The sequence below is a fragment of the Lichenostomus cassidix genome, unplaced genomic scaffold (genome assembly GCF_008360975.1).
Source record: "Lichenostomus cassidix isolate B80296 unplaced genomic scaffold, HeHo_3.0 HiC_scaffold_501, whole genome shotgun sequence".
Lineage (NCBI taxonomy): Eukaryota > Metazoa > Chordata > Aves > Passeriformes > Meliphagidae > Lichenostomus > Lichenostomus cassidix.
The window spans coordinates 73348-95946 of NW_028148086.1; the positions used below are offsets into that span (position 1 = coordinate 73348).

Genomic DNA, 22599 nt, shown 5'->3' on the forward strand with positions numbered 1-22599 from the left:
CAATCCAACCCAATCCAATCCCATCCAATCCAACCCAATCCAATCCAATCCAATCAAATACAATCCAATCCAACCCAATCCAATCCAATCCAATCCCAACCTAATCCAATCCAATCTAATCCAATCCAATCCAACCCAACCTAATCCAACCCAATCCAATCCCATCCAATCCAACCCAACCCAATCTAATCTAATCCAATCAAATCCAATATAATCTAATCTAATCCAATCCAACCCAACCCAATCTAATCCAATCCAACCCAACTCAACCCAATCTAATCTAATCCAACCCACCCCACCTCAATCCAATCCAATCCAACCCAATCCAATCCAACCCAAAGTTCATCCCATCTCCCATCTTTCCACGCCCTGCTCCTGATCCCACCCCGTGTGTACCTGCTGATGTCCAGGTGAGCCTGTACCCCGTAGCGCCCCGGACAGAGCTCCAGCGGGCCTGCAGAGTGTCCGTGGTCTCGTTCTGCACCAGGAGGTTTTCCACAGGCAGCAGCTTCACTGGGAGGAGGACAGGGAAGGAAATTTCAGAGCATCCACTCGGGAGTGGAGGAATTTGCTGCTTGTCCTGCACAGCTGAAGGAAATCCCTGGAAGGAGATGGTCAGGCTCTTCCCCAGGGAACGAGGGACAGGACAAGAGGAAATGGCCTCAAGTTGGGCCAAGGGAGGTTTAAGTCGGATATTGGGGAAATTTCTCCATGGAAATTTTTTGGGAAAAAATGGGATTTTTGGGAAAAAATGGGATTTTTTCCATGGGAAAAATCTCCATGGAAAAGGTTGTAAAGCATTGAAAGGAGCTGCCCAGAGCAGGGGTGGAGTTGCTTCCCTGCAGGGATTTCAAAGCCGTGAGGATGTGGCACTTGGGGATGTGGGGAGAGATAGATTTGGTGATCTTGGAGAGTTTCTTGGAGAGAGATTTGCAGGAGCTCCTGCCCAGTGGCTGAAGGCATCTCATAAATCCTGAGGTGACCTTGGAGTGATCTTGGAGAGTTTCTGGGAAAGAGATTCCCAGGAGCTCCTGCCCAGGGGCTGAAGGCATCTCCCAAAACCAGAGGTGACCCAGCTCAGCCTGTGCCCATCCAGGACCAACATCTCCAAACCACTGGAAGTTTGGAGTGACATTCACAGAATATCTTTTGAACCACCAGAAATTTGGAGTGACATTCATGGAATATCTTTTGAACCACCGGAAGGTTGGAGTGACATTCGCGGAATGTCTTTTGTAAACCACTGCAAGGTTGGAGTGACATTCATGGAACGTCTTTTGAACCACTGGAAATTTGGAGTGACATTCACGGAATATCTTTTGAACCACTGGAAGGTTGGAGTGACATTCGTGGAACGTCTTTTGAACCACCAGAAATTTGGAGTGACATTCATGGAATGTCTTTTGAACCACTGGAAATTTGGAGTGACATTCACGGAATATCTTTTGAACCACTGGAAGGTTGGAGTGACATTCGTGGAATATCTTTTGAACCACTGGAAGGTTGGAGTGACATTCGTGGAATGTCTTTTCAGCCATTGAAAAGCTGGCGTGATATCCACGGAATATCTTTCGAACCATTTGAACCAACCTCGCAAAACAGGAAGGAAAACCATCTCCCACTTCCCCCCAAACTGCAGGATGGCGTTTGAGGTCATCCATGGGGGAAGAGTTAGGCTGGAGCTGGGAACACCCTGGTGCAGGAGGACACCAACATGATATTCCTGTCACGATGGGGACACAACACCTGGGAAAAGGGACCAACCACGGGGTCACTGCTCTTACATGTCCTCCCCACAGTGGCCACGGGCTGGCTTGGGCCCTCGGGATGCACTGCGTAGATGCTGATGCTGTATTCCCGATCCTCCTGCAGGTTTTCCAGCATGTGGGAAGAGACGTCGCCCCGCAGGATCTGCTCAAAAGTCACCCCGGGCTTGTTGGCTGCAAAATCAGGGAGAAGAGGGATGGGGAAGGTTTCATGTGAAGGAAATCCCGCCACGGGGTGGTTGGAGTCTCCCAATCCATGGGGTGTTGTTGGGAATTCTGGTTGTGCCACCCCAGCCCTCCAGATTCCACAGAGGGGAGTGGGAGTCATCCTGAAGACCTGAGCTCATCCCAAATCCCAGTGGGGAAAACATCTGGATTTGCCAGGGGCGAAGAAGGAATTCCCAGCATCACCCTCAGCTCATCCTTCAAAGGAAAGTCCTTCCTGAGGATTTTCCTCTATCCTGGAATGTCTGGAAAAGTTTATCCTGGACTTTTTCCAGGGCCATGCCAGGAGTTAACAGCACCTTCCCCATCCTTGGGTCACTGCTCCTTTTGAGGTCAATTAGACTTAAAAAAATTAACCAAAAAAAAAGAGAAAAATTATCAAAAAACAATTTAAAAAATTAAAAATAATGAAAATTAATACCCATTTATAAAAATTAATAAAAATATTAGACATGTATAAAAATTTACAAAAAATTAATAAAAATTAATAGGAATTAATAGAGTCTGAACTCACCCCTGGGGATGTAGATCTTGTAGCCCTCCAGCTTGCCCAGGGGAGGTGTCCAAGCCACCTTCAGGCTGAAAAGTCCTTCTTCTATCACACGAAAATTGGTGACTGGAGGCACAGGAGCTTTGGGGACACCAAAATAGGGCAGAAATGGAATTCCAACAGCGCCAGAATAATGGGGAAAATCCTTGGGAAATCTTTTGTCTTCAGGGACAAAGAGACACAAAGAGAAGCACCAACTCTCCCTCAGCTGAAAACTGACAATCCCCCTTCTACCAAGCCTTTTTCCAATTGAAAATAGGGATGAACCATCCCAAGGCAGAAAGTTTGGGAAGTTTCCCCAGGGAATGGGGTTGGGAACTGAAACATCTGTGGCTAGCACAGACCTTTCCCGTGAGAATTCATTTCTCTTTTCTTCCTGTGTTTTATAAACAAAGATAAAGTTTGGATGTTATTCAAAACAGTTTCTCAGGATGTGGACAGTTCAGGCCTGGCCAATCAGGCCTAGGGGGAGGTTTCTGACTGACCAATCTGGGTGACCTTTGAAAAGTCTATATAAGTTGGAATTAAATAATAAAACCTTCTTCTTGATGCCACACTTTGAACCTGGATCTTCTCACTCTGCTAGCGGCTCAACAGCGACATGAAAATAGAGATGAACCATCCCAAGGCAGACAGTTTGGGAAGTTTCCCCAGGGAATGGGGTCGGGAACTGAAACATCCACCCCACAAGCAGAGGAAATCCACCCTGGGCAGCGGAAACTCCGCAGCTCTCGCAGGATTCCTGAGCAGGAATCAGCCATGAATCAAACCCTGCTTTGCTCCTAGGGCCGCAATTCCAAGGGAGAGGAGTTGGTTTGGATCCAGCCAGCCATGGCAGATGGATTTACAGCTCCTGCCTGTGGCTTGGTGTTTGGGATAATAACAGCAGAGATCAAATGGCTTTATTTCCACCCATGAAGACATTCCGTCTTATTGCTGGCAAGTGGAGATGAGCCAAGCTCGTTGAGGAGCTTTATTTATTCGTCCTGTCAGAGAGCTCAGGAAAACAAACAATTCCAGGTATTTCAGGGGGCGTGGGGAGGGAAAAAAAGGCAGGGAAGGAAGGAATAATTCTCCACAAAACCCCTCAGACAAAGCAGATTTGGTGTTTCATCCAGGGAGGGGAGTGGGATGAGTGAATCCCTTAAACTCTGAAAACCCCAAAAAGATGAGGCCATAAAAGTCTAGTTCCACTTCAGTAATTCTCCTGACGTTTCCCTATATCCCTTCCTGGGAATTGAGATCCCTCCTTTGGGTGGGGACACCCCTCAAAGTCACCCCTCGAGGGTCAGCAGAAGAGATTTGCCCACAGTCGTTGGTTTGGGTGAGTGACCTCAATCTCTACTCCAATAATTGGGTTTTTTTGTTAATTTTATTACAATTACTGTAATATAATTACTTTGATGAAGTGCATGATTCTATCCTATCCTGGGAGTTTTAGCTTCTCTGCCGTGTGGTAAATAATTCTGATTAAGATCATTTTATCTAAAAATTTATCATAATAAGTCATTCGTTTTGATATAAATGTCTCTGGTTTGCCATCTTTATTCCTTGGATAAAGGTTCAACCACAGCTCCGTAATTCCTTAGATTTAATCCATGGAGAGTCTAGGGTGGGATTGGATCCAGCCCCACCCAGGCTCCTCTTGGAGGAGTCTGGAGAGACAGGGTGGTCCTTCCTGCACCTTGGGACTCAATGGGAGCTTCTCTAATAAACTTTGAAGCTCTAATTCCACCCATGCCACCATACTTCCATCCTTCCATCCATCCATGTGTCCATCCCTCATCCATTCATACATGCATCCCATCCACATATGCATCCCATCCATCCATCCCTCCATCCATCCCTCTCCCATCCATCCATCCATCCATCCTTCCTTCCTTCCTTCCTTCCATGCATCATTCATCCATTCGTCCATCCATCCATGCCACCATCTATCCGTCCATCCATCCATCCATCCATCCATCCATCCCTCCATCCCTCATCCATCCATCCTTCCTTGCTGTGGCTAGCACAGGCTTTTCCCATGAGAATTCTTCTTGTGTTTTATAAATAAAGATAAAGTTTGGATGCTGTTGGAACAGTGTCCCAGAACTTGGACGGTGCAGGCCTGGCCAATCAGGCCTGGGGGAAGGCTTCTGACCGACCAATCTGGGTGACTTTTGAAAACTCTATATATATGATGAAATCAAAACAATAAAGGTCATTCCTTCTTGCCACTGAGAACTGGTGCCTTCATTACTCTGCTAGCTGCTCAACAGCGACACCTTCCTTTCTTCTATCCATCATCCATCCATTTGTCTATCCCTCCACCCCTCCATCCATCCATCCCTTCATCCATCCATCCATCCATCCATGCCACCATCTATCCATCCATCCATCCATCCATCCATCCATCCATCCATCCATCCCTCATCCATCCATCCATCCTTCCTTCCTTCCTTCCATCCCTCCATCATCCATCCATCCATCCATCCATCCCTCCATCCCTCCACCCCTCTCTCCCCTCCAGCCCTGGGATGTGTGTTTTCCCCAGGGATGGCCCAGGTGACACTCACTCGTTTTCCCTTTGACAGCAGCTGGCTCCCCGAGGTCCCCTCCATAGGTGGCCCTCACCGTGAGCACGTATTTGGTGCTGGGCTTCAGCTCTGTCACCAGCACCGTGGTTGTGTCCCCATCCACCTCCATCTGCCACACGGGGGGACAAAGGACACCGTTCCACCACCCCAGCAGGACATCAGCTCAGCAGCACCTCCCACACCTGCTCAAGGAGCCTCTTAAAACCCTCATTCAGATGTTGTGACCCTAAAATTGTGGAATACCCCATGGAATAGCCCAGGAAATAAAACAGGAAGCTGGGAATGCTGGAAGGGTAAAGGTGATCTCAAATTCCTTTGAAGAAAATGAAGGAAAAGCAACTCAGAAAGTTCCTTTTAAGCTCACAGAAGGAAATTTTGATGTAACCCGAGGGCAAAAGATGGAAACAGAACTTCTGTGTTTTCCCTGTTATTGTGAGACCCTGGAGCTGCCATGGATGATCATTCCAGTTAACTACAATCTTAATAATTAATACAATTAATAATCTTCACCTTAGTAATTTAAGCTTTCATAGCTTTGTTCTATTATTAGGAATCGAAGCTTTTAGGGCAAATATCTTCCACCCTTCAGCTCTGATCCCAAACTTTGTGCAGTGACCAGGCTGAACTGGGATGAGCTAGAGCACACAGCACCATCCCTCACAATAAAACATGGAAAATCCCAAAATCCACGGAAATCTTACCAAAATGAACAACCTTGGCAGCAGGAGGATGGGATTGAGTAGTGACATCATAAAAATAAGGAGAGAAAGGGTTGGATGTTGGGAAGGAATTCTTGATTGTGTTGTCCAGAGAAGCTGTGGCTGCCCCTGGATCCCTGGAAATGTCCAAGGGCAGGTCAGATGGGGCTTGGAGCGACCTGGGATGGTGGACAGTGTGGGAATGGATGAGCTTTGAGGTTCCTCCAAACCCAAACCATCCTGGGATTCTGAGAGAGGAGAGGAGGAGAAGGGAGAGGAGAGGAGAGGAGAGGAGAGGAGAGGAGAGGAGAGGAGAGGAGAGGAGAGGAGAGGAGAGGAGAGGAGAGGAGAGGAGAGGAGAGATTCCCATGGACCTGTTCCTCTCAACCCTAATGGATTTTGTGCCAATCCTAGCCACATCCTTGTCCCACCCTCCCTTCCCACATCACTCCCAGAAGTTCCAACTCACCACAACTGCAAAGGCAAAATGACCTCCAGCAATCAGGTCACCCTCACATTCCATAATGGATCTACACCTCCAGCCTTTGGGAATTCCTGCCAATCCTGCTGTGACCAGGATGGCTGAGGGACAAAGTGCCACCTCCTGACCCTGCTGTGTCCTCAACACAGGATGACCCCACAGTTTTGGGAACTGAACCTCAACTTGGGGAACTGAACCCCAATTTGGGGAACTGAACTTCAACACTGGGAACTGAACTGCAACTTTGAGAACTGAATCCCAACATTGGGAACCGAACACCAACATTGGGAACCGAACACCAACACTGGGGTTCAACACAACTTCCCAAAGTTCAGTTCCAGCTTTGGGAACTGAACCCCAACTTGGGGAACTGAACCCAACTTTGGGAACTGAACCTGAACTTGGGGAACTGAAACCCAATACTGGGAACTGAACCCCAATTCTGGGAACTGAACCTCAACTTGGGGAACTGAACCTCAACATTGAGAACTGAACCCCAACATTAGGAACTGACCCCCAATACTGGGAACTGAACCTCTACTTTGGGAACTGAACCCCAACTTGGGGAACTGAACCTCAACACTGGGAAATGAAAACCAAGATTGGGAACTGAACCCCAACACTGGGAACTGAACCCCAGCTTTGGGAACTGAACCCCAACACTGGCAACTGAAATTGGCACCCTGGAAAACAGCAACACGACCCTACCTGCCGGTGGTGCTCTGGGTCCGGCTGCCCCAGTGGCACTGAGGGGTGGACATGGACGTGGTACCCTGTCACCCTGCCCGTGGCTGCCACCCACGAGAGCCTCAGGGAGTTGTGGCTCTGCTCAGTCACACGCAGCTCCCGGGGACCCAGGATCTGCTCCGCTGGAAAAACACAAAGGGAAGAGTTTGGATTGAATTCCACCGCGAGTGGAAGTTCACGGATGGAGTCAACACATTCCACACTGAGAAAGCCATGGATTTGCTCATGTTGGGAGCACAGGGAGATCTGGATCTGTTTCCAGACAGGAGATGCTCCAGCAGAAAGTTTTTTTGGCCAATTTTTTTGACAGCACCGAGGGGGAAACCAAAATTGGTTCTGGTTTCACTTCCCCAGGGAACACCTGGGTAATGCACACAGCAGCACCTCCTCCCTGCCCTTCTTCTCCTCTCCCTTCTCCTCCCTGACACTGGAGAAGTCTGCCAGGAAGCTTGGACTCTCCATGGAATGTCACAGGAAGCCCTGAAGTGCTGCACAACCACAGAGAAAGCCAAAAAACCCCAGAAATCTTTTCAAGTCTCAGGAGAAATTCTCCCCATTTCTGCCCCAAGCTTTTAACTCAGCTTTTTGTGAGCTCGTGAGCCAAGAAGGAGCAAGGAATTCAGTGCCATCACTTCTGGATTCACTGCAGTGCCAGGATCTCTTTGAGAGCTGGATCTTTTTGGAAATCCCTTTGGAAATCTCTTTGGCAATCCCTTTGCAAATCCCATTGGAAATCTCATTGCAAATCCCTTTGGAAATCCCTTTGGAAATCTCATTGCAAATCCCTTTGGAAATCCCTTTGGAAATCTCATTGCAAATCCCTTTGGAAATCCCTTTGGAAATCTCATTGCAAATCCCTTTGGAAATCCCTTTGGAAATCTCATTGCAAATCTCTTTGCAAATCCCTTTGGAAATCCCTTTGCAAATCCCTTTGGAAATCCCTTTGGATATCACTTTGAAAATCCCTTTGGAAATCCCTTTGGATATCTCTTTGGAAATCTCTTTGGATAACCCTTCGGATATCTCTTTAGAAATCTCTTTGGAAATCCCTTTGGAAATCTCTTTGGATAACCCTTTGGGTATCTCTTTAGAAATCTCTTTGGAAACCCCTTTGGAAACCCATTTGGAAACTCCTTTGGAAATCCCTTTGCATCTCCAGCAGGGAACGAATTTCTTCTCCAAACCTTGAGCTGTGATGTCAGAATTCCCTGCGACAACCCCGCAGCGAAACACCCCAACGAGCAGAAATTCTCCCCCATCCCATCGCTGCTCCTTTTGCTTTATCCAGCACTGAAATTCCCAGAATCTGGGAATCTGGCATCCCTAACCCATGGAGAGGCAGCCACAAGCAAAACCCCCAGGATCACCATCCCAAACCAGCAGCTGCTCCATCAGGATGCTCCTCTAGGATCACCCAACCTCCCTCAGAGCAATGTGGGAAAATCTCCACGGAAAATCACCCACTGGATTTCAGATGGAAACAGACAAAGGGAGACGGATAAAGCAGATGGAAAACAGGACAAAGGGACATCCTGGGCACACCTTGCTCCCTCTGCCTGGCGGGACGCGGCGGCTCCGAGGCGGTGAAGCAGAGCCGCCGGGAGAGTTTGGGAGCCACGGTTGGGAGCAGCTGGAAATCCTCCACGTAGAGCACGTGCTCCGCGCTGGGATCTGAGGCAATCCTGCCCAGCTCGCTCCTGTCAGCATCCTTGATCCCTAGGGGAGGGAAAGAGCAGGAAAAGAGGACATCAAACACCACCCATCGTCGCCGTCGAGCCGCTAGCAGAGAAAGAAGATCCAGGTTCAAAGTGTGGCATCAAGAAAAGAATTTATTATTTAATTCCAACTTATATAGACTTTTCAAAGGTCACCCAGATTGGTCAGACTTTTCAAAGGTCACCCAGATTGGTCAGTCAGAAACCTCCCCCTAGGCCTGATTGGCCAGGCCTGAACTGTCCACATCCCGAGAAACTCTTTTTGATAACATCCAAACTTTATCTTTGTTTATAAAACACAGGAAGAAAAGAGAAAAGAATTCTCATGGGAAAGGTCTGTGCTAGCCACAATCCATGGGGCAGGGCAGGCGTTGGGAAGAGGGGGAAACATTGGGCTTGGAGGTTGGTGACAATTTTGGGTCGTGATGCCCAAGGAAAAGGGGAAATAAGGAATGAAGTCTCAAGGTGGATGGGGTAAGCAGAGAAATCCTCTTCTGTGGCTAGCACAGACCTTTCCCGTGAGAATCACTCTCTCTCTTCTTCCTGTGTTTTATAAACAAGATAAAGTTTGGATGTTATTAAAAACAGTTTCTTGGGATGTGGACAGTTCAGGCCTGGCCAGTCAGGCCTAGGGGGAGGCTTTGAACTGACCAATCTGGGTGACCTTTGAAAAGTCTATATAAGATGGAATTAAATAATAAAATCATCTTCTTGATGCCACACTTTGAACCTGGGTCTTCTCACTCTGCTAGCGGCTCAACAGCGACACTCTTCCACCAAGGAAAAGATTTATCTTTTCAGGATTTCTCCAGAAGTGTCACAGAGATTGTCCCAGTGCTGCTATGGGGTTGAGAAGTGGGAAAAAGGAACGAGGCAGGATCTGGCCTGATCCTTCCCATTGGATGGGGAAACATTCCAGTGCTGAGCACACAACGGGATTTGGGGAGGCTGTTTGGGAATTCCAGGGTGTTCCTGTGGCTGAACTATAAAAAAAGGGAACAGCCCACCCAACGAAGCAATCATTCCCTGATTTTCACCTCACGTGGATTCAACTCGACCCGGTTGCTCTTGGTGATGGAACCTCAGCACCATCCCTGTCATTCCCTGAAATATTTTGGGGAAGGGAAGGGTTTGAGTGGTTGGATTTCACTCTTGGGGGTGGGAGAGCAGTGAAACCTTTCCTTGGTCATGGAATTATTCCGAAGGACATTTCTGAGTTGGTCTCTGAACTCCATTAAGAGAAACTTTCAGAAGCAAAATAATTTTCTTTTTTTTTTTTTTTTTTATGTCACATCAGAACATTCTGACTTTCATGGAACCATTTATTGAACTCCTTTGGAATTCCCAAGCAGCTTTGACTGATGCAAAACCACAGATTACCACTGAATAAACCAACTGTTGACAACAACAAAAAATATCCAAGAAAACAACAACAAAAAGTTGATTTTCCTGGACTTGCAGTGATTTCCAAAGGCTGAGCCTGGGGATGGGGGCAGTTTTTAGGGGAAGGGGGCAGTTTTTAGGGGAAGGGGGTGTTGTGAATCAGGAATACTCCCCAGGGAGAAGAACCAGGGTTAGTCACACCAAATTTTTGGTGGCCACACGTACCCACGGCAAACACTGTCACCCCCAAATCCCGCAGGAAGCAGGAATACTAGAACCAGGGTTAGTCACACTGAATTTTTGGTGGCCACATGTACCCACAGCAAACATTGTCACCCCAAATCCTACAGGAAGCAGGAATACTAGAACCAGGGTTAGTCACACCAAGTTTTTGGTGGCCACACGTACCCACGGCAAACACTGTCACCCCCAAATCCCGCAGGAAGCAGGAATATTAGAACCAGGGTTGGTCACATGGAATTTCTGGTGGCCACACATACCCACAGCAAACCCTGTCACCCCAAATCCCGCAGGATTCAGGAATATCAGAACCAGGGTTATTCACATGGAATTTTTGGTGGCCACACGTATCCATGGCAAACATTGTCACCCAAAATCCTGCAGGAAGCAGGAATATTAGAACCAGGGTTGATCACACGGGATTTTTGGTGGCCACACGTACCCACAGCAAACCCTGTCACCCCAAATCCTGCAGAAAGCAGGAATACTAGAACCAGGGTTGGTCACACCAAGTTTTTGGTGGCCACACGTACCCACGGCAAACATTGTCACCCCAAATCCCGCAGGAATCAGGAATATCAGAACCAGGGTTGGTCACATGGAATTTTTGGTGGCCACACGTACCCACAGCAAACACCGTCACCCCCAGATCCTGCAGGACCTGAGCTCCCTCTTCCACGGAATCGCCGGATTTCCCATCCGTGATCAGCACCACCACCTGCAGGGTTGGGATGAGAGCCAGGGAAGGAAAAGGAACACATCAGAAGGTCATGGTGACAATTGTGGGTTTCTGATTAAATCCTTCCCTTGGAATTAAATCCATCAATGACCCAACACCTCTGGGGTAACTCAGAGGTTACTCAGAATCACTTCCATGAGGTGGGAAGGAGCTGAGCTGCTCACAACAGCATCTCCTCAATGTGTTCCTCCTGCCCTCGTGTCTCACCTCTGCTGGGGCAGGAATTCCAGGGGGAAAGGATTCATCCCTACAAATCCTCACAGCTATTCAAGGAGGATCAAGTTTAGATTGGATATTCGGAGGAAATTCTTCCCCGTGGGGAGGGATTATTTACGAGATCACGGAGTGATGGGACAAAGTGAAAGTGGCTTCCCACTGCCAGAGGGCAGGGATGGATGGGATCTTGGGAATTAGGAATTGCTGGCTGGGATGGAATTCCCAGAGAAGCTGTGGCTGCCCCTGGATCCCTGGGATGGCCAAGGCCAGGCTGGACAGGGCTTGGAGCAAACTGGGACAGTGGAAGGTGTCCCTGGATGGCAGGAGTGGCACTGGATGATTTTAAGGTCCTTTCCAACCCAAACCATTCCAGGATTTTGTGAAAAAAGCCAATTTTGAGGTTTCAAGACATGCAAAAGGATTGCAGAGATGATAAATTGTGTTTGGTTCCTTATGAATAGAATTGCAAAGTGTGATTTCAATTCCAATGCAGTGAATTCATTCAACTGCTGAGTCAGGGTGGGACAGACAGGGGACAGAGGGACTTGGGGACAAGGCATGGAGGGACAGGACACAGGGAATGGCTTCCCACTGCCAGAGGGCAGGGATGGATGGGATCTTTGGAATTAGGAATTCCTGGCTGGGATGGAATTCCCAGAGAAGCTGTGGCTGCCCCTGGATCCCTGGGATGTCTCAAGCCAGGCTGGACAGGGCTTGGAGCAAACTGGGACAGTGGGAGGTGTCCCTGGATGGCAGGGGTGGCACTGATGAGTTTTTATTTCCCTTCCCACCCAAATTCCCAAGATTTTGGGATGACTCAGCCATTCCAAAAGTGTCACCCACCTTTGCTGCCTCTCTCAGGGTGTCCTGGCTGGACAAAGCCTGAGCTGCAAACTCCAGGGCTGAGCCTGTCCGGATGCTGCTGCCTTGCCAGGAGAGATCCTGAATGGCATCCAGCTTTGCTCTGATGGTCACGTAATCCGTGAGCTCAATGCTCATCCTGGGAATGGGAAACGCGGGAATGTGGGGGAATAAACAGCAAGGCATGCACTGAAAATGGTGACATTGATTTTCTGGTGGCCCAGAGAAGCTGTGGATCCCTGGAAGTGTCCGAGTCCAGGCTGGACAGGGCTTGGAGCAACCTGGGATAGTGGAAGGTATCCCTAGAATGAAATGGTCTTCAAGGTCCCTTCCCACCCACACCATTCCACGATTCCGGGATTTAACTCATGACAAGGATTCCTCTTGAGGAGCTCAGGGAGCGAAGCCCAGCCAGTGGTGCCACAACCCAGGATCTAAAACTCAGAATCCCAACGTTTGTTCCACAAATTCCAATGTTTGTTCTACAAATTCCAGTGGAATTCCACACCCATTTGTCCTGCCCTGAAAGAATTCCAGGCACCTCTGGGTGACCCTGCTGAGGTTCACCTCTTGCTCAGAGGTTCCCCAGAGCTGCAGGAGCTCTTTCTCCATCCCAGGAACCCAGGAGAGGTGGAGAAGGACAGACAGACCCACCTCGGTGTCTCCCCGAACAGCGCCAGCCCCAGCCGGACTCCTCCTCCTCCCATCTCCACGCTCTCGAAGGATCTGGCCATGCTTCCCACGAAATCCTGGAGCAGCCTGGAGCTCTCCTTCCCAGCGCCTGATTGTCCCACCAGGAACAGGACATCGGCCACCTCCGCTGTCCTGCAGGCTGGGGGACAAGAGGGACAGGGAGGTTCATCCCTCTCGGAATCCAAGGATCTGTGTTTTCTGAGGATTTTGGCTTCCTCATCCTCCTCTGTGCCTCCTGACACTGAGCTCTTCCTGACTTTTAACTCTGTTTGGTGCAGGAAAATTCCCAATTTTGGGGTTAAATTGGGAATATAAAGCATTTTTCCTTGGCAAAAACAGGAGATAATTATTGCAATTTTCCTTCCCAGAGATGTCCCTGCCTAGGGTGTCTTGTCCCTCTTAGGGGACAAGAGGGACAGGGAGGCTCGTCCCTCTTGGAATCCAAGGATCTCTGTTCTCCGAGGATTTCAGCTTCCTCTGTGTCTCCTGACACTGAGTTCTTCCTGACTTTTAACTCTGTTTGCTGCAGGAAAATTCCCAATTTTTGGGTTAAATTGGGAATATAAAGCACTTTTCCTTGGCAAAACCAGGAGATAATTATTGCAATTTTCCTTCCCAGAGATGTCCCTGTCTGGGGTGTCTTGGATCACCATAGATTATGGATTATGGATTATGGATTATGGATTCGGGATTCGGGATCATGGATCATGGATTAGGGATCATGGATCATGGATTATTGATCATGGATTATGGATCATGGATTAGGGATCAGGAATCATGGATCACCACGAGCTCCTTTCCCAGCTGCTGCTTCTATTTCAGATTTATTCCTTTCCCTCAGTTTTGGGATTTTGATATCCTCCTTCCCTCAGAAAGGCTCGTAGGGAAGCAAATCCCAATCCTGATTTCCATCCTCAGAATGAGGAAATCCTTTAGCAGATTCCCAGGGTAAAAGTCCCTGGGGAAAAAAATTTCTGGTATTCCCACGAGAAATTCCCAACGAAATCCAGAACCTCCTGGAGGCACTCAAGGAAGTGCAAATTTCCCTGCTTTGATTTGGAAAAACATCCTCAAAATTGGTATCCGAGGAGTCTTTGTGGCTTCATCCACATCCCAAATTCCCAGAGAGTCAGGGAATTCCTCATCCATCCTGATCCATGAGAATTCCTCACCTCACCCCAGTTTGCATCCAGGGATAACGAGGAGGAAAACAACAAACACGGAATTCCAAAGGGGAGGATTCCTCCACAAAGGGACAATCCCAGCCTGGCAAAAAATTCCCAAAATCCGGGAATTCCCGCTCGGATCAGGCACGGGAAAAACGTGAAATTAAACATATTTGGATTGGTAACTCCTGGAGAAAATCCCACCCTGCACTGCTCTGTTTATCAGGGGGATAGGATTAGATCTGGAATTTTCCCAAACCATCCATCCCAGCTTTCCAGAGGCATCTCCAGAGGCTCCCAGCTCGGAATTAAACAGTATTAGAGTCAAATTTCTCAATTAATTGATGGACAGGAGCTTAATCCAGTTAATTCCGGAGCTGATCCCGAAGATTCCCTTAACTCCTTGTTGGATTTTTTGGGATTTAGATGAATTTTCACCTCCAGACCTGGGGGATGTTGGAAAAGGGACAATCCTTGGATTAGCCCTGGATGATAATCCCAAGGATTTTCATCCAAAACCACATCCTGGATCATCCATGAGGCTCTTTTTGGAATTTTTTGTCTCCTGCTTTTCGGATCCATCCCTTCATCCCCGAAATCCTGGATGGAGCCAGGGAGAGCTGATTCCTTCTGCTTCCCAACTCCCTCGAAAGCAGGAGAAATCCAAATTTTCCTTGTGGTTTTTTCTCTCCTATTTCCCATTTTTCTCTCCTATTTCCTATTTTTTCCTTCCCATTGCCCATTTTCCCTTCCTATTTCCCATTTTTCCTTCCCATTTCCCACTTTTCCTTCCCATTTCCCATTTATTCCTTCCCATTTCCCATTTTTCCTTCCCATTTCCCATTTTTTCCTTCCTATTGCCCATTTTCCCACGGGGTGGCCAAAACCAGCTCCTGGAATTCAGGAGAGGAAGCAGGAAGGGATTTATTTTCCCTTTTTTCCCACTTTCCCCTCGAGGCACAAAGACTGAACTCCCTGATTTCTCCACAAATCCCAAATCCGGAATTCACACCCCGAATTCCTTTGGGATTTCTCAGTCATCCAGATGATAACGAATAATAATTAATAATAATAATGATAATAATGATGAATAATAATCCTAAAAGGATCCTACATGGGAACTGAGGACACCACAGTTCCACCCTGACAGATCCATGCCAGGAGCAGCCAGAGCTCCCTGGAAAAAGGGTTTTTCCCCCCTGGTGACTGATTTGTCCCTTGTCACTCACCTTCATGGACAATCCCAGCTTGGCATGACCCTATGGACACCGCCAGGACAAGGATCTGGACACACAACATTTATTTCCCGGGAGAAGCAGCTCCTGGGAATTTCTGGGATCACCTGGGGAGAGAAAGAGGTTTTTGGTGTTCCCAGCCAGCCTCAGTGCCAAGGAAAGGTTTTCTGCAGCTCAAACAGCTCCTCTGGACTTGAAAAGTTGGGATTGAAATCCAGAAATCCTGGAATTCCTTCATTTCTTGGCTAACAAAATGACCAAGTGACACCAAAAAATGACCGAGTGACAACCAAAAATGCAGTGATCCCAAAATTCCAGTGACACCCAGAAAGGACCAAAAATCCAGTGATCCCAAAATTCCAGTGACACCTAAAAAAGGATCAAAAGACACCCAAAAACCCAGTGATCCCAAAATTCCAGTGACACCCAAAAAGGACCAAAAATCCAGTGATCCCAAAATTCCAGTGACACCCAGAAAGGATCAAAAGACACCCAAAAACCCAGTGACCCCAAAACTCCAGTGACACCTAAAAATGACAGAGTGACACCCAAAAATGACAGAGTGACACCCAAAAATGACAGAGTGACACCCAAAAACCCAGTGATCCCAAAATTCCAGTGACACCCAGAAAGGATCAAGTGACACCCAAAAACCCAGGAAAGGAGAGTTCCAGCCTGGAATTTGTAATTTCCCCGGCCAGGAATGGCCCCAGAGCAACCCTTCCTGCTGCTGCTCCCACAGCCCAGAGAAATAGCCGTTTGGTTGGAATTAGAACTGTTCCCAGAGAAATAGCCGTTTGGTTGGAATTAGAACTGTTCCCAGAGAAATAGCCGTTTGGTTGGAATTCGAACTGTTCCTAGGGGGTTTGCTCCGTTGTTGTCACAGCTTTGATCCTCCCCATTGGGAGCTGCTGCTCCTCATCCTCCTCTTCCTCCTCATCTTCCCCACTGGGAGCTGCTGCTCCTCATCCTCCTGATCCTCCCCCATCAGGAGCTGCTGCTCCTCATCCTCCTCTTCTTCCTCCCGATTGGGAGCTGCTGCTCCTTGTCATCCTCTTCCTCGTCATCCTCCCCACTGCGAGCTGCTGCCTCTTCCTCCTCCTGATCCTCCTCATCCTCCCCATCAGAGCTCCTACTCCTCATCCTCCTCTTCCTCCTCATCCTCCCGACTGGGAGCTGCTGCTCTTCATCCTCCTCCTCCTCCTCCTCATCCTCCCCATTGGGAGTTGCTGCTCCTCATCCTCTTCCTCCTCTTCCTCCTCACCTGGAGCTGCTGCCTCCTCATCCTCCCCATCAGAGTTTCTGCTCCTCTTCCTCCTCCTTCCCATCCTCCTCAACCTTCCCATCACAAGTTGCTGTTCCTCATCCTCCTTTTCCTCCTCATTCTCCCCAGCAGAGTTTCTGCTCCTTTTCCTCCTCTTCCTCCTCCTCTGGGAGCTGCTGCTTCTTCCTCCTCCTGATCCTCCTGATCTTCCTCATCCTCCCCGTCAGGAGTTGCTGCTCCTCATCCTCTTCCTCCACTTCCTCCTCATCTGGAGCTGCTGCTCCTCATTCTCCCCATCAGAGCTGTTGCTCCTCATCCTCCTCTTCCTCCTCCCCATCATGAGTTGCTGCTCCTCATCCTCCTTTTCCTCCTCATCCTCCCCATCAGAGTTTTTGCTCCTTTTCCTCCTCTTCCTCTTCCTCATCTCCCCCATTGCGAGCTGCTGCCTCTTCCTCCTCCTGATCCTCCTCATCCTCCTCTTCCTCCTCATCCAGAGCTGCTTCCTCCTCATTTTCCCCATCAGAGCTGCTGCTCCTCTTCCCCCTCCTCTTCTTCCCCTTCATCCTCCCCATTGGGAGCTGCTTCCTCCTCCTGATCCTCCTCATCCTCTCCATCAGAGCTCCCACTCCTCATCCTCCTCTTCCTCCTCATCCTTCCCATCCAACTTGCTGCTCCTCACCCTCCTCATCCTCTTCTTCCTCCCCATTGGGAGCTGCTGCTCCTGATCCTCCTCAATCTTCCCACCAGGAGTTGCTGCTCCTCACCCTCCTCCTCCTCTTCAGCCTCCTCACTGGGAGCTGCTGCCTCTTCCTCCTCCTCTTCATCATCCCCATTCAGAGCTGCTGCTCCTCATCCTCCTCATCAGAGTTGCTGCTCCTCATCCTCCTCTTCCTCCTCCTCCTCCCCATCCCCCTCAATCTTCCCATCACGAGTTGCTGCTCCTCATCCTCCTCTTCCTCCTCTTCCTCCTCATACTCCTCATCAGAGTTGCTGCTCTTCCTCCTTCTCTTCCTCCTCACCTGGAGCTCCTGCTCCTCATCCTCCTCATCCCCCCTCATTGGGAGCTGCTGCCTCTTCCTCCTCATCATCCTCCCCATCAGGAGTTGCTGCTCCTCATCCTCCTCTTCCTCCTCTTCTTCCTCCTCATCAGAATTGCTGCTCTTCATCCTCCTCATCCTCCTCATCCTCCTCATCCTCCTCTTCCTCCTCATCCAGAGCTGCTTCCTCCTCCTCCTCCTCTTCCTCCCCACTCTCCCCCAGCCCCTCTCCCTCCTTTCCCTCCGCAGCTCCCGAACTGCAACCCGAGCCCGGGAAAAGTGGGGGGAAAAAAAAACCCCCAAGGGAGCAAACCCCGGACGGACAGACGGACAGACGGACGGACGGACGGACGGACAGACGGACAGACGGACAGACGGACAGACGGACAGACCCTGCTGCTCACCCAGACGGACAGACGGACAGACAAACGGACCCTGCGCGCTGCCTCCTCCCAGCAGCGCCCCGAGGTCCCTTCCCGCTGCAATTCCGCGGCGGAGAAACTTCCAAAGGCTCGGGAGGAGAAGTTTTGGGAGAAGAGGAGGAGGAGGAGGAGGAGCTGCTCCAGGCAGATCTCCCTTCCACCTCCGATCCAGGGATGGATGGATGGATGATGGATGGATGGAGAGAATAGGGAATGCCACCCTTCAGGCAGGAATGTGGGGATGGAAAAAGGGAGGAAAAAAGGAAAAATCTTTACCTCGTGGGCACGGGATAATAATGAAATAACTGGGATGTTTGCGAGGGAAGGGGCCGGGGAAGGGGAAGGGGAAAAGTTTGTCCCCAGGGGGGAAAGACTCCAGTTATCAACACCTGGAGAGGGTGGGAAACACCAGGCAGGGGGAAAAAACTGATTTATGGGGAAAATCCGCGAGTCTGACATTGCTGGGGGGGCTGGAGGGTGAGGAGCTGCGGTTGGAAGTGGATTTTTGGGGATAATGGGAGGAGAAGAGCTGGAAAAGCACCTGGAGAGAGATCCAGAAATCCTCAGGGATCCAGAAATCCTCAGGGATTTCCTGCTGCACCTTGGGATGTGTTTGCATTCGGGAAATTCTGGGAATCTTTGATTTTTTTAACCATTTCAATTTTTTTTTTTAAACGTTCCTGATTTGTGGCATCAGAGATTTCCAAGGAATCCCAGCGATCCCAGATGGAGGAGATTTGGAGGTAGTGAGAAACTGAGGCAGGGAAGGGAATGCAGGCTAAAGAATCCTGGTTCATCAATCCCTAAAACTGGAATCCCTAAATCCTAAATCCCTAAAATTTCCACCCCTGGAGACCTTGGGGTGATCCAGGCAGAAATTATCTGAATGGACAGAATTATCTGAATGGGAAAGTTGTGAATATCTCTGGAGAGGAAGAAGTTAATTCCTGGGATTAACATCAATCCCTAAAACTGGAGTCCCTAAATCCTAAATCTGAAATTATCTGAATGGGGGAAAAATTGTGAATATCTGTGGGCAGGAAGAAATTAATTCCTGGGATTGACATCAATCTCTAAAACTGGAGTCCCTAAATCCCAAATCTGAAATTATCTGAATGGGGGAAAAATTGTGGATATCTCTGGAAAAGAAGAAGTTAATTCCTGGGATCAACATCAGCCCCTAAAACTGGAGTCCCTAAATCCCAAATCCCCAAAATTTCCACCCCTGGAGAGCTTGGGGTGATCCAGGCAGAGATTATCTGAATGGGCAGAATTATCTGAATTATCTGAATGGGGAAATTGTGGATATCTCTGGAAAAGAAGAAGTTAATTCCTGGGATCAACATCAGTCCCTAAAACTGGAGTCCCTAAATCCCAAATCCCCAAAATTTCCACCCCTGGAGAGCTTGGGGTGATCCAGGCAGAGATTATGTGAATGGGGGAAAAATTGTGAATATTTCTGGGCAGGAAGAAATTAATTCCTGGGATTGACATCAGTCTCTAAAACTGGAGTCCCTAAATCCCAAATCTGAAATTATCTGAGTGGGGGAAAAATTGTGGATATCTCTGGAAAAGAAGAAGTTAATTCCTGGGATCAACATCAGTCCCTAAAACTGGAGTCCCTAAATCCCAAATCCCCAAAATTTCCACCTCCTGGAGAGCTTGGGGTGATCCAGGCAGAAATTATCTGAATGGGGAGAAATTATCTGAATGTGGGGAAACTTGTGGATATCTCTGAACAGGGAGAAGTTAATTCCTGGGATTGACATCAATCTCTAAAACTGGAGTCCCTAAATCCCAAATCCCCAAAATTTCCACCCCTGGAGAGCTTGGGATGATCCAGGCAGAGATTATCTGAATGGGTTGGGAAAAACTGTGGATATGTCTGGACAGGAAGAAGTTAATTCCTGGGATTGACATCAGTCTCTAAAACTGGAATCCCTAAATCCTAAATCTGAAATTATCTGAATGGGGGGGAAATTGTGGATATCTCTGGACAGGAAGAAGTTAATTCCTGGGATTGACATCAATCCCTAAAACTGGAGTCCCTAAATCCTAAATCTGAAATTATCTGAATGGGGGAAAAATTGTGGCTATCTCTGGACAGGAAGAAATTAATTCCTGGGATTGACATCTTATCCTTCTGGGAATCCCAACTCCAACCACCTCCTGGAGCTGCATCCCAGGAAAAAACAGGGAAAAATCCCAATCCAGCCACCCCTGGAGCTCCCAGCATACACACAGCTCATGAAAAACAAAAAAAAAAGAGGAAAAATTAGAGATCCCATATCCCAAAAACCAGCAGTTTTCCTGCTGAAAGCAGGAGATCCTCACTGAGGAAACCACAGGATTTCCGTGGGAATTGCAGAGCTGCAGGTCTCACCCTGGTGGGTCCAAACCATCCCTAAAAAATCCTCTGGCCAGGAGCTAAACAGGCCAAAAAGGTCAAAAAGGACAGAGGAAAAGGGGAAAAAAAAACCCAGGAGCCTTCAGGGTTGAACAGGAAAAAAAAAATAGGAAAAAACATTCCAGGGAATCCCAACCCCACCTGGCTGCAGGTGAGACCAAAACCCCATTAATAAATCAGAATTTCAAACAGCTGCTCCGAGGGATTTCAGTCATTCAGCAGCTTCCAGGTGTTCAGAATATCCACAGGTTGGGAGAGGTGGAATTTTGCTCTTCCCTGCAGGGAAATCACTGATGTTTCCCCACTGCAGAATATCCCAGGAATTAACTGCTTCTTGGCCAGAATATTGACAATTTTCCCCCAATTCAGATAATTTCAGATTTGGGATTTAGGGACTCCAGTTTTAGGGATTGATGTCAATCCCAAGTATTAATTTCTTCCTGTCCAGAGATATTCACAATTTTCCCCCACATTCAGATAATTTCGGATTTAGGGACTCCAGTTTTAGGGACTGATGTCAATCCCAGGAATTAATTTCTTCCTGTCCAGAGATATTCACAATTTTTCCCCCAATTCAGATAATTTCAGATTTAGGATTTAGGGACTCCAGTTTTAGGGATTGATGTCAATCCCAGGAATTAACTGCTTCCTGTCCAAAGATATCCAAAACTTTCCTCCCATTCAGGTAATTCTGCCCATTCAGATAATTTCTGCCTGGATCACCCCAAGCTCTCCAGGGGTGGAAATTTTAGGGATTTGGGATTTACGAATTCCAGTTTTAGGGACTGATGTTGATCCCAGGAATTAATTTCTTCCTGTCCAGAGATATTCACAATTTCCCCCCCATTCAGATAATTTCAGATTTAGGATTTAGGGACTCCAGTTTTAGGGATTGATGTCAATCCCAGGAATTAACTGCTTCCTGCCCAGAAACATCCACAATTTTCCCCCATTCAGATAATTTCTCCCCATTCAGATAATCTCTGCCTGGATCACCCCGAGCTCTGCAGGGGTGGAAATTTTGGGGATTTGGGATTTAGGGATTCCAGTTTTAGGGACTGATGTCAATCCCAGGAATTAACTTCTCCCTGTCCAGAGATATCCACAATTTTCCCCACATTCAGATAATTTCTGCCTGGATCACCCCAAGCCCTCCAGGGGTGGAAATTCTAGGGATTTGGGATTTAGGGACTCCAGTTTTAGGGACTGAAGTCAATCCCAGGACTCAGAGGAGCACTCAGGCTTAACAACTGATCCTAATTAAACTCTCCAAACCTCCTGAATCCCGGAATGCCTCGTTAGGGAGCTGAATGAGCTTAATTGCAATTGGATCCTCATTCAGCTCTGAATCCTTTCCCGAGGCTGGAGTGGGGAAATCAGGAGGGGTTTGTGCAGCTCCGGTGGAATTCCTGACAGGATCAGGGCTTGGCTGATGGCTGGAGGAGCCCAGAATGGTGCAGGACGAGGAGATGGGGTTGGAACCTGGATCCATCAGGGTTGGGGAAAGGGGGGAATGTGGCATTTGGGGATTCCCAACATCCAATGGATGTGGAGAGGTTCCAGAGGAATCCCTGGAGCTGCTCTGGAGGCAGGCTGGGAGAGCTGGGAATGTTCCCTGGAGAAGGGAAGGATGCAGGGAGAGCTCAGAGCTCCTGCCAGGGCCTGAAGGAGCTCCAGGAGAGCTGCAGAGGGACTGGGGACAAGGCATGGAGGGACAGGACACAGGGAATGGCTTCCCACTGCCAGAGGGCAGGGATGGATGGGATCTTGGGAATTAGGAATTGCTGGCTGGGATGGAATTCCCAGAGAAGCTGTGGCTGCCCCTGGATCCCTGGGATGGCCAAGGCCAGGCTGGAACACCCTGGGACAATGGGAAATGTCCCTGGCCACAAATCCTGTGATGATCCACCTTTCCCCCCAGAAATCCCACATGGAATTTTCATTCCAGGCTCTTCCCAGGTGTGATGGGAACACCTGGAACTGAAATTTCTCTGCTTCAGTTCCCAAAGCCTGGAGCCAGAGAGGATCCATCACAGAGCAGGGGTGAAGAACAAAACCAGGTATTTAATTGTCAAAAAAAAACCAAACCCAAAACCAAACCCAGGGGGGAAAACATCAAACTCAGGCCAAACGTAAATCACAGAAATAAACTGCGCTGAAGGAAATTTGGGGATT

General features: G+C 48.5%; 1 protein-coding gene across 1 annotated transcript in view; it reads right to left on the reverse strand.

The window, feature by feature from the left end:
* LOC146420087 (collagen alpha-1(XIV) chain-like) overlaps nt 1–21916 on the reverse strand; it is a 28390-nt gene extending 6474 nt beyond the window's left edge. The window contains exons 1-10 of the mRNA XM_085048655.1: nt 21700–21916; nt 12855–13032; nt 12183–12339; nt 11009–11102; nt 8589–8762; nt 7008–7168; nt 5100–5229; nt 2506–2622; nt 1785–1940; nt 397–513 (exon numbers count right to left, since the gene is read on the reverse strand). Of these exons, the coding sequence (XP_084904781.1) occupies nt 397–513; nt 1785–1940; nt 2506–2622; nt 5100–5229; nt 7008–7168; nt 8589–8762; nt 11009–11102; nt 12183–12339; nt 12855–13032; nt 21700–21916 (1501 nt within the window). The remainder of the gene's footprint in view (nt 1–396; nt 514–1784; nt 1941–2505; nt 2623–5099; nt 5230–7007; nt 7169–8588; nt 8763–11008; nt 11103–12182; nt 12340–12854; nt 13033–21699) is intronic.
* Nucleotides 21917–22599: the final 683 nt, after the last annotated feature.